General features: G+C 49.4%; 1 protein-coding gene across 8 annotated transcripts in view; it reads left to right on the top strand.

The window, feature by feature from the left end:
* VPS8 (VPS8, CORVET complex subunit) overlaps window positions 1-12170 on the top strand; it is a 295955-nt gene extending 283785 nt beyond the window's left edge. For 5 of the 8 annotated variants that reach the window (XM_027539052.1, XM_027539061.1, XM_027539070.1 and 2 more), the window contains 2 exons: window positions 8590-8670; window positions 11531-12170. In XM_027539052.1, coding sequence (XP_027394853.1) covers window positions 8590-8670; window positions 11531-11680 — 231 coding nt within the window. In that variant the 3' untranslated portion in view covers window positions 11681-12170. The remainder of the gene's footprint in view (window positions 1-8589; window positions 8671-11530) is intronic. The other 3 variants (XM_027539085.1, XM_027539077.1, XM_027539094.1) reach the window with 2 other exon arrangements.
* The last annotated feature ends 2399 nt before the right edge of the window (window positions 12171-14569 follow it).

Raw genomic sequence — 14569 nt, 5'->3', positions numbered from 1 at the left:
ACTTTCATCAAGAGGCTTTTGAGTTCCTCTTCACTTTGTGCCATAAGGGTGGTGTCATCTGCATATCTGAGGTTATTGATATTTCTCCCGGCAATCTTGATTCCAGCTTGTGTTTCTTACAGTCCAGTGTTTCTCATGATGTACTCTGCATAGAAGTTAAATAAGCAGGGTGACAGTATACAGCCTTGACGTACTCCTTTTCCTATTTGGAACCAGTCTGTTGTTCCATGTCCAGTTCTAACTGTTATGGTAGCAAAAGTCTTAACTGTATAAGAAATAAAGACAGACTTGATAGTGAGGCCAAGGCAAGAGAAAGTGGGAAATATGGCTCTCATTACGTCCATTCTGCTCCAACTCTGCCCCCATCTCCACCAGCAAATTCCAGAACCGCCAGCAATAAGGCTCCTGGAGTGCAGAGGAGACAATCGTATCACAAAATTAGACCAAGAGCCGATGTCTCTCACATTCTAGGCTCAGCCTTCTCATGTGGGAAGACAATTAGGAATGGAGATGCTGGGATTTTTATTTCAGGGCCTTGTTTATTGTGAAGAATAAGACATGATCAGGCAGAGCTCAGTCTCCCATGAGTACCTCTGTCTGCATGTATGACTCGGAAGGCTCTGTATCCAGAATGCCTGGTGTTATTATACATATTCCTAGGAACTCAGCCTTTGGGGTGGCAGCGATCAGAGTTGTTTCCTGTATCAAGCTTGATGTGCTTATGAGGCCTGTGAATCCCGAAAGCCCTGGTTTGTTTTCTTCCTTGCAGCGGATGTAATTACAGTGCTCACTTCCACCCATCTGGGAGGCACTGAGCTTTGAAATGGGCTAGCACACTCGCTCTGCCCTGCGTCCCTCTCCCTGGGGCTCTCCCAGATCATCAGGGCCTCGTTTTCCACTGGATTTACTTTAATTCTGAGTGTTACAAGGACATGTCCGGGGCTGTCATTGCTTCTTCCTCTTCATGTTCAGCTAGTTTAATTTTCAGCTCTTGTTACTGGACTTCATTACATGGGAGGAAAGAAATTTGCTCTAGCAGATAGTTTCTTTCTCTTCCAATTGGAGAATCACTCCTGATCAGTTCTGTGCCTGTGGGTTAGATGGTCTAGGTTTGGTGCTTTGTTTAAGGATAAAGCACTGTAAAGCAGAGACTGAGACTGTGTTCACGTTTGGCGCTCCCACTTTTCTTTTGAGCATGGCACTGATTTAGCAAATCAGTTTCTCTGTACAGCATCTTAGGCTGAATCTACTGTTTCTCTTCAGCCCTATCATGGGTCTTGGTGACAGCGCCCTAGTTGGTTGCCTTAGTTTGCTTCTGATGCTGCAGTAAGATCCCCGATTAGCTTCAGTAAACACCGCTACCTTCAGCCTTTGTGCCCCGAATGCCTGTGGTCTCACGGCACCCAGATGGCAGTGTGGCCCTGATAGCACTGCCCTTCAATAGGTCAGAACACAGACCCATCAGAGCAGTGGGACCTGCTCAGGTTATACAGGGACCTATGGCCGGATTAGCACTCAAGTTCCCAGCTTCTCAGTCCAGTGCTGTGCCTTCCAGATGCTTTCCCCAGGCACAGACATAACACAGGCACAGCAGTCACGGCCATTTATTGACCATCAAAAAGGTGCCGGACCCACATGTCAGTGTGATCCTCACAATTCTTGAGAGTAGTGTTTTGCAGCTAATGAAGCTGAGAGAAGCTAAATAACTCAGCCAGAACTGCTCACTAGTCATCGCAGAATCCAGGTGGAGCCAGGGCTGTGTGAAGTCACACTTCCTGCTTTGCAAGTTCCAGGTGGTTGAGAAACACCTCAGTGACTATGTAAGTAGAAAATCTGCTCACCCTTCCCACGCCTCCATTGGTTTGATCAGAGGATAGTCATTTCATAGCTGTTCCGTGCTGGACCAAGCGCTAGGCCCCGTTAGTGGGAGACAGCGCCCTGTCCTCGGGGCGCTTCTTGCTCAAGGCTTCCCCCCACTGCCCCTTCTCTCTCTCCTGCAGCATCCACCCATCCCTCTCATTGCCAGAGTTGCCAGTCTTGTCTGCACTGTGCTCTGACGTCTCTTTTCTTTCTGTGTTCAGTGGCCACGTTAGGACTAGGTACACATGACCAGTATTGTGTGTAAACCGGGAGGCCCTCCTGTGCCTCCAGTTAGTAACACTTAAGTGAGGACTTGCGAAGTCCTAGGCTTCTACTGTGTACTCCTTAATCTTCTCAGCCACTTTATGTGGGGCAGCTGTCTTCACTGTGCTCATAGAAACCCTAGCTCAGAGAGAATAGGTAACTTGCCAGCGATTGTGGTGCCAGTGATGGTGATGCTGGGGTGTGGGCACAGGCAGGCAGGCTCTAGAGCCCAGGCTTTTGGCTGCCAGCCACTGCAGTGTCACGGGCAGGACATGCGAGGGAGGGTCCAGCACAGGCTATGCCAGAGCTACAACAGAAAGAGGCTTTTAACCAAGTCCCACGGGTTTGGTAGATTTCCCTTCCTTCTTAAAAGGGCTGGTATTTTCTGACATTTGAGAAATAATCCTTCCCCCTAAAGTGAGTTACATAAAACGAAATAGATATTTCACTGAGATACAGGATAAACATGCCAGAAGTCACAAAGAATCTTTACAAAATCAAGTTCTTAGAAATAGGAAGACAATGCCAGTGATTTCACAATGGGCCAGGGAGAGCAAGCTGCTGCCCGCTCTGATTCCTAAGATGGACAACTCAGAGTAAAGGAAGATGTGGGATGTTCAGCAAATGTTGGTTGAACATTTTCTGGCTGCAGAGCACTGGGAATGAAGGATGAGTAAGAAGTAGTTCTGGTATTCAAGTTCCCAGGCTAACAGGGAGACAGCTAGACAATTACAGGAAGCACAGTATAGTTATGGGCCAGCCACGTGGCTGCTTATTTATTGACAGAAGTGCTCAGAGAGAGTGTCTCATGTGTGCAAGAGTGTAATCTGGACCCCAGAATGGTGTAATTTCAGGGACATTTTGACGATATATGTAGATAATGTGAGAGCGTTGTTTCAAATGCGGCTGCCCTGGTAAATATGGTGTATATGGTTATTATACCTCAGTAATCTCTCACGCTTTGCTTATCAACACTGGAGAAAATGAAATCGTCTTATGGATTTCTCATGGCCCAGAATCTATGAGATGTTAAGCTCCTCTTGATTGACTCATCTTTATACCCCAGGTGCTAATATAGCAGAGGTCCCAGAAATACCTGAACCAGAGAACTGGTCCCCATTCGTGAAGCCCGGAGGTGAGAGGGGATGAGCCTGCATAGGGTGGGGCATAAACCAGCTGAAGAGGACTCTGGACGAGCCCCCTCCCAGGGCCCTGTCCTGCCCCTCCTTCTTACCCCACCTCACTGCTGCACCCAAAGAGAAGCAGATAGAAATCCTCACCTTCATGAGGTATTAGTCATTCCCTGAATGCTTCCTTTTTTTTTTTTTTTTAAAGGCTCTGTCTTGTTCCAGGCAGGATTTTAAGACAGGTGAGCATCTGCTGGGTCCCAGGCACATCTACAGATAGCTCTGCTATCTCTTCAGATGATCTGTTCGCAGATAGACTTCCACAGAGACAGCACGGCCTGGCCAGGAACAGGGCATCCCATCCTGCAGCAGCTCTGCTTCCAGAGGGTTCCAGGGTGGCCCCAGCCTGCACCTTTGTTCAGTATCTGCGTTGTTCAGGATGATGGCTTGTTTCATCAGAAAGGACTTGTCACCTTAGTTATTTCACACCCATGGAACAACCACATTTTTCAGTTTCTGAAGGATGTCATTGGAAAATCCCTTCCCTAGGTATCTCCAAGGAGTGTAAGGGCCTCGAGCAGAATATGATGACAAGCCTGGAACTCAGAGTCACCCTGCATTGGCATATCATGTTTGAAATTATGGTTCTGGGTATGTGTTTGTGTGCACACTTACCTATTTATTACTCCAGCTTTTCTCTCCAGGAGAGGGGGACTAGGGTTTATAAGGTAGAGGCTCTTGTTATGACCCTTGATTGTGAATTTTTGATTCCTATTGAGCAGGTCTCGTAGCCTTTTTCTTCTCAATTTACACACCTGTGTTAACTTATATGGTAAAGTAGGTAGGTGTAGGGCCTGCAATTAAATCCAGTAAACCATGTGGCAGAAACATTAAATTTTCTTATTATACCTAAGGGTTGCTAAGATGAAAGTGAACTCAGTGAATGTTAAAAACATACCTAATTGGGACACCTTAGAAAAAGAGAAATGCTGGTGGTTTGGTTGATGTGGTATAGTTGAATGTGAAGAAGGCAAATGCCCATAAGCTGAGCAGATTCTGCTCCCCTTAGGACGGGGTGAGGACAGGAAGTCCAGCTGTGCTGAGTGGTTCTGGGTACAGGTTAGCGGTGCTACTCCAAGTGTTGCCTGGAGGCTCGGACCCCACCCCGCACCTTCCAACCAGAATCTGCATTTTAACGAGATCTGTGTGGTTCTTATGCACATTCATACTGAAGAAGAGCTAGATCAGAAAATATGAGTTGGACCAGCATTTGAGACTCCTACACTTGCTGCCTCAGTGAGCAAACTCCAAAGGAGTGTATTCTGTGCCTGGATAGACTCATCAACTATGTAGTGCTTCCTGGGGACAAAAGCATGATGCTGTTTTTAACAGTACCATTTTATACTTTAAAAAATTTTTATTAGAGTACAGTCTATTTACAATGTTGTGTTACTTTCAGGTGTACAGCAAAGTGATTGAGTTATACATTACATATATTCATTCTTTTTCAGATTCTTTTCCATACAGGTTATTACAGAATATTGAGTAGCATTCCCTGTGCTGTATGCAGTAGGTCTTTCTTGTTCTTATTGTTGCTCAGTAACTAAGTTGTGTCTAACTCTTTGCAATCCCATGGACAGTAGGGGTCCTTGTTGGTTATCTATTTTATGTATAGTACTGTGTATACGTTAATCTGAAAGTCCTAATTTATTCCTCCCTTCCACGTTTCTTTTCCACATTTTCCCTTTGGTGACCATAAGTTTGTTTGTGAAATGTTAGTCTATTTCTGTTTTGTAAGTAAGTTCACTTGTACCATTTTTAAAATTAGATTGCATATATGAGTGATACATTTACCTTTCTCTGTCTTACTTCACTATGATACTCTCTAGGTCCATCCATGTTGCTGCAGATGGTATAGTTTGTTCTAATAGCTGAATAATATCCCATTGTTACATGTACTACATCTTTATCCATTCTTCTGTTGATGAACATTTAGACATTCTACGTCTTAGCTAGAGTGCTGCAGTGAACGCTGAGGTGCACGTATCTTTTCCAACTATGGTCTTCTCCAGATAAATGCCCATGGGTGGGATTGCTGGATCATATGGTAGTTCTGTTTTTAGTTTTTTAAGGAATAATTCAGGGCCTTTTGTGTTTCCATACAAATTAAAAATTTTGTTCTGGTTCTGTAGAAAATGCCATTGGTAATTTGATAGGGATCGCACTGAGTCTGCAGATTGCCTTGGGTAGTATATTCATTGAGTGTTGCCTCTTCCAATCCAAGTACACGGTGTACCTTTCCGTTTGTGTTATCCGTTCAGTACTTTTATCAGCGTCTTAAGAGTTTTCTGAGCAGAGGTTATTTGCCTCCTCAGGTAGGTTTATGCCTGGATTTTTTTTTTTTTTTTTTTTTTTATGTGATGGCAAATAGGATTGTTTCCTTAATTTCTCTTTCATTGTTAGTGTATAAGAATGCAAGAGATTTCTGTGTATTAATTTTGTATCCTGCAACTTTACCAGATTCATTGATGACCCTAGTAGTTTTCTGGTAGCGGCCTTAGGGTTTTCTATGTATAGTATCATATCATCCGCAAACAATGAGGGCTTTACTTCTTTTCCAATTTGGAGTCCTTTTCTTTTTCTTCTCTGAGTGCCATGGCTAGGACTTTGAAAACTATGTTGAATGAAAGTAGTGAGAGTGGACATCCTTGTCTTGTTCCTAATCGTAGAAGGAATGCTTTTCACTTGTCACCGTTGAGAGTGATCTGTGAGTGTGTCACATGCATTTTTTACTTCTGATCTCACATGACCTTCACTTTCACAAAATGATTTGGCTTCCAAAATACATCCAATGATGAAATAAATGCAGAAATCTAGATTTTAAAAACCATGTGCCTATGGAAAATAATGTAAAACCTAACCTTGTTGCCACACGTCCTGTACAGCTGCTACTTAGCTGTACCGACCACTTGGCTTTGAGTTCCTTTGTGACAGAAGCAAAACAGAAAACACAATTGGCACAAAGTCTAGACAACTAGTAATTGTGTCCAGTACAGTTTTCTCGGCACAGGGCTCGATGGGCATGTCTTCGGTGGCTCGTCATCTGCATTTTCGTAACCAGCACAGCCGTGTATCTCCTGACAGCTTTTTCCTGCTTTTGTCATTTCATCATTTTCCAGCTTGGCTTTTACAGCCTTCTTTTTAATCAACCACCTTAGCACCCCCACCCAGCGCCACCTTACCTAGTCCATTCCTGACTTTGTTCCACTTAGACCCTCCTTTAAACTCTATCATGGAGTAACCATGGAATCGGCAAAAGTAAGATCAGGGTGGTTTGGTCCCTTGTCATATGGACTGTGGGGATGGCAGGCCCCACAGCTGAGATGCTGAGTGACCAGTGAAAGGCAGGTGTCATCCATAACCAGTCCTGGCCCCAGTTCATGCCAGCAGTACTGGAGGGATGTGGAAAATTGGGGCAGGACCATGTTTTCCATTGTTAAGTCTCTCAAAAGTATTTATGTGTTTTTCTTCTTGCTTGTTTGAGCTTGGTTTGCAGTATTTTTCAAACCTTCAGATCATCTTTAGCTTGGAACGCCCCTGTGCATCTTACTTAGTATAAACTGAAGTGTGATACTCCACACAATTTCTCTCCAAGAACAGAATCATTTTTCTACCAAATTAGATTGAGAAGTGTTTCTTAAAGTGTCAAGGCAAGTTGGAACGTTCTCAAGAGTAGAGAGTGATCCCTCCAAGTGTCTGGAGACCCAGAGGTGTGAGTCTAGAATGAAAAGTGGGGCCTCTGTGGTCTATCCTCCTGTCTTCCCGGTGGCCTGGCTTGGGATTCCCACGGGCCAACCTCCGCCATCCCCATGTCACTGAGAGCGTCAGGAAGACTTTGGGCACCTGCGGCCTGGGCCGGTCTCCAGGAGAGCACAGCGGGATCCCACAAGCCCAGGTGCTGTGAGCGTCCTTACTGGCAGCTGCTCTCTCGATATTGAAACACATTCTTTCACAGAAGATGAAGCTGTGAAGCTGTTTCACACTCACGAGCATGGTTTATTCAGGGGTGGTGCTTATTTCCATTCTGTCTTAGTGCTTAGGGTTCTTCACCCTAAGGGTGGGAAAATTTTGAAGAAAAGCAGCAAAGTCATTCCTAGGACACAAGTTTATATAACCTCTTAACACTGTAACGCTTTTCAAAGTTCAAATCCTTAGGGGCTGGGGAGGGCTAGACATGGCAACACCTTCCTCCTAGAGTGGTTATGAGGGTTCAGTGAGCTCATCCACAAAGAGCACACAGGGCCTGGCACGCAGGAAAGGCTCAGTACATGGTGACAGTTCCAAGTGGTGTTTACTTGTTCTCTGCCTCCCCTGTTCCTGCCAGGACTTCCTGTAAACAGAACAAGTCTTCAGACCCCCATCTGCAGCCCTTAAGTCCCAGAGCCCTCGCTCAGCTCTCAGGGATAGGCGCTCATGTTGACACCTTCCTCGTTGAAACACACCATCATTTAACTGAGGATGCTCTGAATTGTAGTAATAAAAACCAGCATATACTGAGCCCTTATTGGGGGGGGGGGGGGCAAGCAGATAAAAGACATTTTATATAAAGGATCTCATCTAATTTAATATTCAGTAAGCCCATAAGGAAGCATTTTCCTCTCTCACAAGTCAGAGAAGGGACCTGCCTAAGGGTCACCCAGCAGGTTAGTGTCAGAACTTGTATTTCAGGTCACCTCTGACTCCAAAGCCTACAGCGGCCTCTGCCAGGATCCCATTTCTTCCTCCAGCTGTGAGCTGGATTGGATCCACAGAGAGCAGGATCACGGTGTTGGCACAGTAACCAGTGGGACAAGGCAAAACTGCTGGGGAAGCAAATTAGACTTTCCCTCTCCCCAAAACAGACTAAAATCTCAGTCCCTTGGGTAGCTATCAGCTTTACAGTAAGGCAGGGAAATGACGTAGTTTTTCATTTGTAACATAGCCCCACCACCAGCACAAAGGGGATCTTTGCTGGTTGTATTCAGTGCTGGATGTGGGGGTGCAAGGCTGGGTGGAGCTAAATTCTCCATAGTAAAGGCAAAGAGGAACCGCGACACCCCAAAGGAAGCTCATAAGTATGGAAACACTGAGGCTACAGGGAGAAGCCTTAGGGAGGTTGTCAGCCTAGAGCTGGCACTAAGGACCTGTGGGGGTGTGCACCACTTGTAATAAATATTCAGTACAGTAGCTCATGGATTGCTGGTAGCGTGGGTTTTCTTCCGCGTGAAGGAAGCACGGCATCATGTTCCATGGAGGCTGCCCTTGGATGTTATTAATCCTAGCGTTTCTGATTTCTCAGGCAACCTCAGAACCTGTTCTGGATCCACAGCAAATCCAAGCATTTGATCAGCTCTGCCATCTCTACCGAGGAAGTTCCAGGGTAATGTTCATGTGGTCATCTAGATGTTCATCTCCCTATTTATGATTACTGTTTTGGGAATGCCATGTCCCAGGTCCTCACTCCAGCCTCCTCCTCAGTCTGTAAGGTGCCCTGGCATCCCTGTCTTGGTGTGTGGAGCCCTGACCCTGGGGAGCACTGAGAACTTGGCAAAGGATGCAGAGGAAGTGGAAAGATCTCTGTCCCCTACGTACCCTGGGCTGAGGACACAGGAGGGCATCTGTGTTTGTGCTGCCTCCAGAGAAAGCAGGCCTAAGCCCAGTCCCTCATCTGGGAGCCTTGTTTTTACTGATGACTCCCAGATCTGCCCTAAGCCCCAGACTCTGCTGTACATCTGCACTGGTTGAATTTGTTTTGGCCATGAAAGATAAATGCCAAACTGTAGTGGCTTAACCAAGATAGAATTGCAAATGCAGGGATCCCAGGGCACATTCCATGAATATCTTTCTCGATTTCTTCTACTTAGTGGTTCTATCATCTCTAATACGTGGATTATACTCACGTGGTTCAACATGTTTGCCCCAGCTCCAACCATCACATCTGCGTTCTTGTTAGCAAGGGAGAAGAAAAGGAAGTTCATAAGCCCTCTATTTAAGGATAGTTCCTAGAAACTGTATACACCACTTCCACTTACCTTCTTTGTCCAGTACTTAGACACGTGACCTAACTGCAGTGGAGACTAGGGAACCTGGTCTTGATTCCAGAAGCCCTAACGCTACTGAATCCTGGAACTGTAAAAGAAGAGTACATATTTAGAGGGCTACTGGCAGTCATGCCCCAACACCCTGCTCTTCCTTGCCCCTGCCTGTCTCTGTGTGGCATTCTTTGTCATCCGGTCACCTGCTGGCACCCTGGGCTCATCCTTCCCACCCCACCCACTCCATAGGGCGGTCTCCTGTTTCTCCCCTTTCCCTCCAGCTCCCAGAGGTCACTGCAGGTCTTCTGTCCCTCTCTAGAGATTCTGCTGCGTGCAGGGCACCATCTCCAAGCCCCCAAGTCCTGTTACCCGCTGGCTTATAACACTTCCCAGGCTCTCCAGCCCCTGCAGGTGGAGTCATACTCAACCAGCTCTTCCTTGCCCCAGTCACACCTGAATTCTAGTCGGGCCAGATTTCTTCCCAACGCTTTCCTTGAGCTTGCACAGACTGTCTCTAGGCTCTTGTTTTTGTGCTGCACTCCCTTTTCCCATTCCCCACACACCTGCTAGGTTGGTGGCAGCCCAGAGGGAAAATGGTGTTCCATCTCTTGAGAGCTGGTCTGGACAGAGGCTTTTCTTCCAGGAGGTTCACTGACCTGGCTTCACCTTGCCCCTTCCTAAGCCCGGCTCTGCCCCAGGAGTGGGGTTTCTGGGCCTTTGATTCTCAGGAAGTTCTGCTTCACACTATTGAGCCACTATTTGGGCCCAGTCAATTTCCAGAACACTTAAGGTACAGAAGTGGAAAACAAAAAATATTTTTGTGACTGATCCTTTCACTTCAGTGTCTGAGTGTGAACGAACTTGGTGTTTATGTAGCCTCTGTTGCCTGTCCTGTTACGGCATCGTATGCAGAGAATGCCAGTGGCTGGTGGCAGCCCAGAGGGTTACAGAAGATGGGAAGTGGCGTGGGTGGGGCTTGTGCAGAGCGCGGGACCCGCCTCTGTAACCTGCTCGACAACAGTGGGAGTCCCCGCAGGGAGCCTGGTTCGGGACTCTGCCTCGGACCACAGTCCCATGTCTGAGCAGGGCCAGGTACTGGAGTGTTTTAGGTAAATCGGCACTGTGAACCAAGGCTCTTCAGACGTCTCCCCAGTTACCACAGCCTCTGCAGTGAGTTTTCAACAGAAGGACAGACACGTGTAAGCCTCCTGCCACTGTCATCTAGGTGAGGAAAGAACCCTTATCAGAGGTCAGAGGGCAGTAGAAGACAGCCAGCCTGGAGGAGGCGGGAAGAGAGCAGGTGACAGGTGTCATCTCCAGGGGAGGCAGAGTCGCAGGCCACCCGGCCGACCGGAAACTGTCCCGGGGACCGGAGCTTGAACCCCAGGCTACCACTCACCCCTGGGGTGAACCGGCTACTTCACTTCTCGGAGCTCTGGGTTTTTTCCCCAGAAGGTGGTTGTGGAGGATCAGACACATTGCATGTGAAAGACCTGGTGGCAGGATCTAGCAGCCTGGAAGGCGCTGGGGGCAGTCACCTGGGGCTATGCGAAGTCCTGGCATCAGGAGGCCTGCCCCGCCGTAGGTGCCGGCTCAGTCCTCACAGCCGCTGCCCCTGCGGGTGAAGTTCAGCTGTGGCACCCTTCTGTGCTCTGACCATCAAGGGCAGCTTGGGGCTAGGTCATCAGGCTCTGTGCCTCATCTTCCCGGCGGGCAGCAGGCTAGATCAACAGTCTGCCTGCCCTGGCAGGTCCCCCAGCACTGAGCCTATAACAGGGAGGGTGTCACTGCTGGACACTGAAGCACGGAGGGCACCTGGAGAAGGTGGCATCCGTGAGTGGCAGCTGGGGCGTCCATCGGGAACTATCTGGATCATGAAGGCAAGGACGCAGAGCCAGAGATCACCACTCACTCTGAGGAAAGCCCACTAAGGAGAGAGGGAGTTTGGAGTGAGCTGGGCAGCAGGGTCACGTGCCTGCAGAAGGTACACAGCATGAGGGAGGCTCAGAAAGTATCACAGTGTGACATGCCTGTGAGACTTACCATGTCCAGCCTCCTCGTCGTTAAAGGAGGAAATTTAGGCCTTACCAGAGGATGTGAACATGTGCAGAGTCACCGTGGTGGTTAGCTAGATGCGGATGCAGGTGTGGGGTCCGTGCCCAGTCTTACCTCCAGCCCCCGCTGACTGCGTCCTCTCCTCTGCAGCTGGCCCTCCTCACGGAACTCTCCCAGAATCGCAGTGGCGAGAGCTGCAGGCCATTTGGAGGGTCCCAGAGTGGCCCCGCCTTCAACAGCATCTTCCAGAAGGAGAACTTCCAGCTGCAGCTCATTCCTCCCCCGGTGACTGAGGACTGAAGTCTTTCCTCGGCCTGGAGCCCCGAGACAGGCCAGCAAGGGGAGGGGTTACCTGAGGACCCCATGCCCCCCAGCCACAGAGACTCTGGCCCTCCCGATGTTGTTGCAGCCTGGGCACCAGACTGATTTTGTTTTGCTTATTAAGCAAATGAACATGATGTACCTGCATCCAGTTATTTAAGGATATGTGTTTTTGTCTGTTGGACTCTCCCCCAAGAGTGGAGAACAGGCAGAGCTCTGTGGGCAGCAGCCCAGTCCATGGCCACCCCAGCCCCTCTGCTCCTGCCGGTGGTTAGTATGGGGTGCCATTGCCTCCTGCTGCCAGAGGGACAGTGGTCGCTGGGCTGCAACATCAAGGAAGCCTGCGCTGGAGGGAGCGAAGGGCTGTGGGGGCCGGGGCACCTCCCTTGCCTCACGTTTGTGTTGAAGCCCGTTTGAGTGTTAGCATCTGCCGTCTCTAACAATAAATGCCTCCCGTTCATGCCCTTCAGGCCTGCTGACTGTCTCACTCTCCGTCTACCAAGTCACAAAGGACGTTCAGAACCTGTGTGGCCACAGTTCAGTTCTATTAGCTCAAAGTCAAGGCCCTGACTGGGGCAGCCCTGCCTTTATTCCATAAGCAGCCACGTCGCAGGCTCCATCCAGACCACCAGCCGCCCAGGTGCTCCTCGGCCAGGGTCCAGGCCGCCAGAGCAGGATTTTCACATTTCTTGGCCCAAGAACTTTGTACATCATTGAGCCAACCACCACAGGAGAGCACACCACACAGGCAGAGACTGGGTGTCCACCCCTCAGACTCAGGGCCGGCCAGGCTCCCAGAGCTGTAGAGCAGTGCTCCGGTCCAGCTCCAGGTCCGACGCCCACAGCTCCTACCACCCCAGTAACCGTCCACACCCCAGCTCTCCAGGTGACAGGCATCACCCTGGGCCCTTTCTAATCCCCTCGAACAACCCCCAGGAAATCCATGTAGAAACTACATAGAAATGCTAATAGAAAAGAAATCCTGCTTCTGCCACATCCTGGCTGTGATCCTGAGCAAGTCAGTTCACCTCTCTCAGCTTCCATTTCTTTATAAGATAAAAACTAAATGAGCCCGTGCCTGAGAACGCGAAGTGCAGACATGTGCCATACTGCCCAGATATGTGAGCTGAACTCTTAGCACAGAAATTCCGCAAGGTGGTGGCACGGGGGGTGCACGAAGGCCACAGTACAAGACCAGCAATCAGACGCACGAGGGTCTCAACCCCATCCTGCAGACAAGCAAGCTGAGGTTTACACAGGAAAATTTAACCAGGGCGACACACACAGTGGTAGACCACAGATCCGAACTCAGAACTGAGTCCAGAGCCAGTGATGTCACTCCACAAGCTCCGTATCAGAAGGTTTCTTGATTTCTTGATGATGAGTCTAAAATCAAAGCCAAAGGAGCTTGACAATCTCAAAGCAAAATGCAGCGCTTGCTGCCCTTCCTCAGTCTATACTCGAAGGAGCCAAGGCAGTTAGTTCACTGCACATCCGAGCCCCCGTTCACACCAGGACCAGTAAACACCAGCACGGCTCTCCTCCAGCCCTTCCCTGATTTATCAGTCCCAAGAGTTCCTTGTTATTCGAGTCACAGTACCACTGAACAAAGGCTGACAGCTTTGTACCCAGGTCATGCCTCCTGGGTTGGATTTGAAGAGCCCTCGTCTCATCTGAGGGTAGGTGAGAAACTGACCCCATGGCCGGGCACTGCTGGGCCCTGGGACGTGCCGCCTGAGCTAGGCCCTACGTCCCCTCTCCTGGCACTTAGCACGTGTCCTAGTCTGCAGTGACATCGGGCCCCACTTGAGAGCAGTTCCACAGGGGAGACTTCTCTGGAGGTACATCCAGGCTCAGTCGGCGGCTGTGCTGCGGATGGGGCCAGGGGAGCTCACTGCAGGAGGGGCGCTCCCAGGGGTGCAGAATCCCAGCCCTCAGCACACAGTCCAGCCCAGTGCAGAGAGCTCCAGCTGCTCTTCCAGTCACGTGCCCACCCCTGGGTTGTGACAGGTGGCAGGAGGAAGGACCCTGGGGAGGCAGGCTCCAGGCACCCATTTAGGGAGGGCATGTACCTGAGCTGAGCCAGCTCCTCCTATGCTGCCCCAGGGGAGGGCAGGGGGTCCTCTGAAAGGAAATCGGGGTCCTGAGAGAAGAAAGCAGGGGTTCTGATTGGCCAAAACACAGCAATGTCCATCACAGCCCGTTTCTTCTTTGTACCTGGTAAATAGTGAGTATTTGAAAGTTAGTCGCTCAGTCGTGTCCAACTCTGCGACCCCAGGGACTGTAGCCCACCAGGCTCCTCTGTCCATGGAGTTCTCCAGGCAAGAATACTGGAGTAGGTTGCCATTTCCTTCTCTAGAATATCTGAAAGGACCATCTGAAAATGGTTACGCAGCTCCCAGCTTCAGCAGAGTGCGCCCCCGCCTCCCGCTGTGGTGGGTGGGGGCAGATGCAGTCTCACCCAGTTCCCCACGGGAGGCAGAATGGACTGATGGAGACAGCCCTGGGCTGCTGGTCAGGGGGTCCCCCACAGGCCTCTGAGAAACAAAGATACATCTGCTCCCTCTGCAGCAAAGGTCCAGGTGATGTGTGGGAGATGCTTTGTAAAGGCAGCATATTACCAACCACAGCCCACCATGCTGAGATGGGGAGGGAAGGTGTTTGTGGAAAAGCAAAGCCAACAGGGGCCTCATCAATGATGAATGCTCAGTGAATAAATAATTCAGAGCTTTGGGGATCCTTTTAGAAGCAGTATGTTTCCACTCGGCTCTCCCCGCTGAAAATGTTTTCCCAAAAGTGCATCTCCAGAATGAGATGCCTGTGACGCGCGCACAGCTGCAGGAAAGGCCTGCTGTGTTGTCCTCCGGG

The sequence above is a fragment of the Bos indicus x Bos taurus genome, chromosome 1, assembly GCF_003369695.1.
Source record: "Bos indicus x Bos taurus breed Angus x Brahman F1 hybrid chromosome 1, Bos_hybrid_MaternalHap_v2.0, whole genome shotgun sequence".
Classification (NCBI taxonomy): domain Eukaryota; kingdom Metazoa; phylum Chordata; class Mammalia; order Artiodactyla; family Bovidae; genus Bos; species Bos indicus x Bos taurus.
The sequence above is the reverse complement of the archived record's forward strand: the minus strand, read 5'-3'. Positions and strand labels throughout refer to the sequence as shown.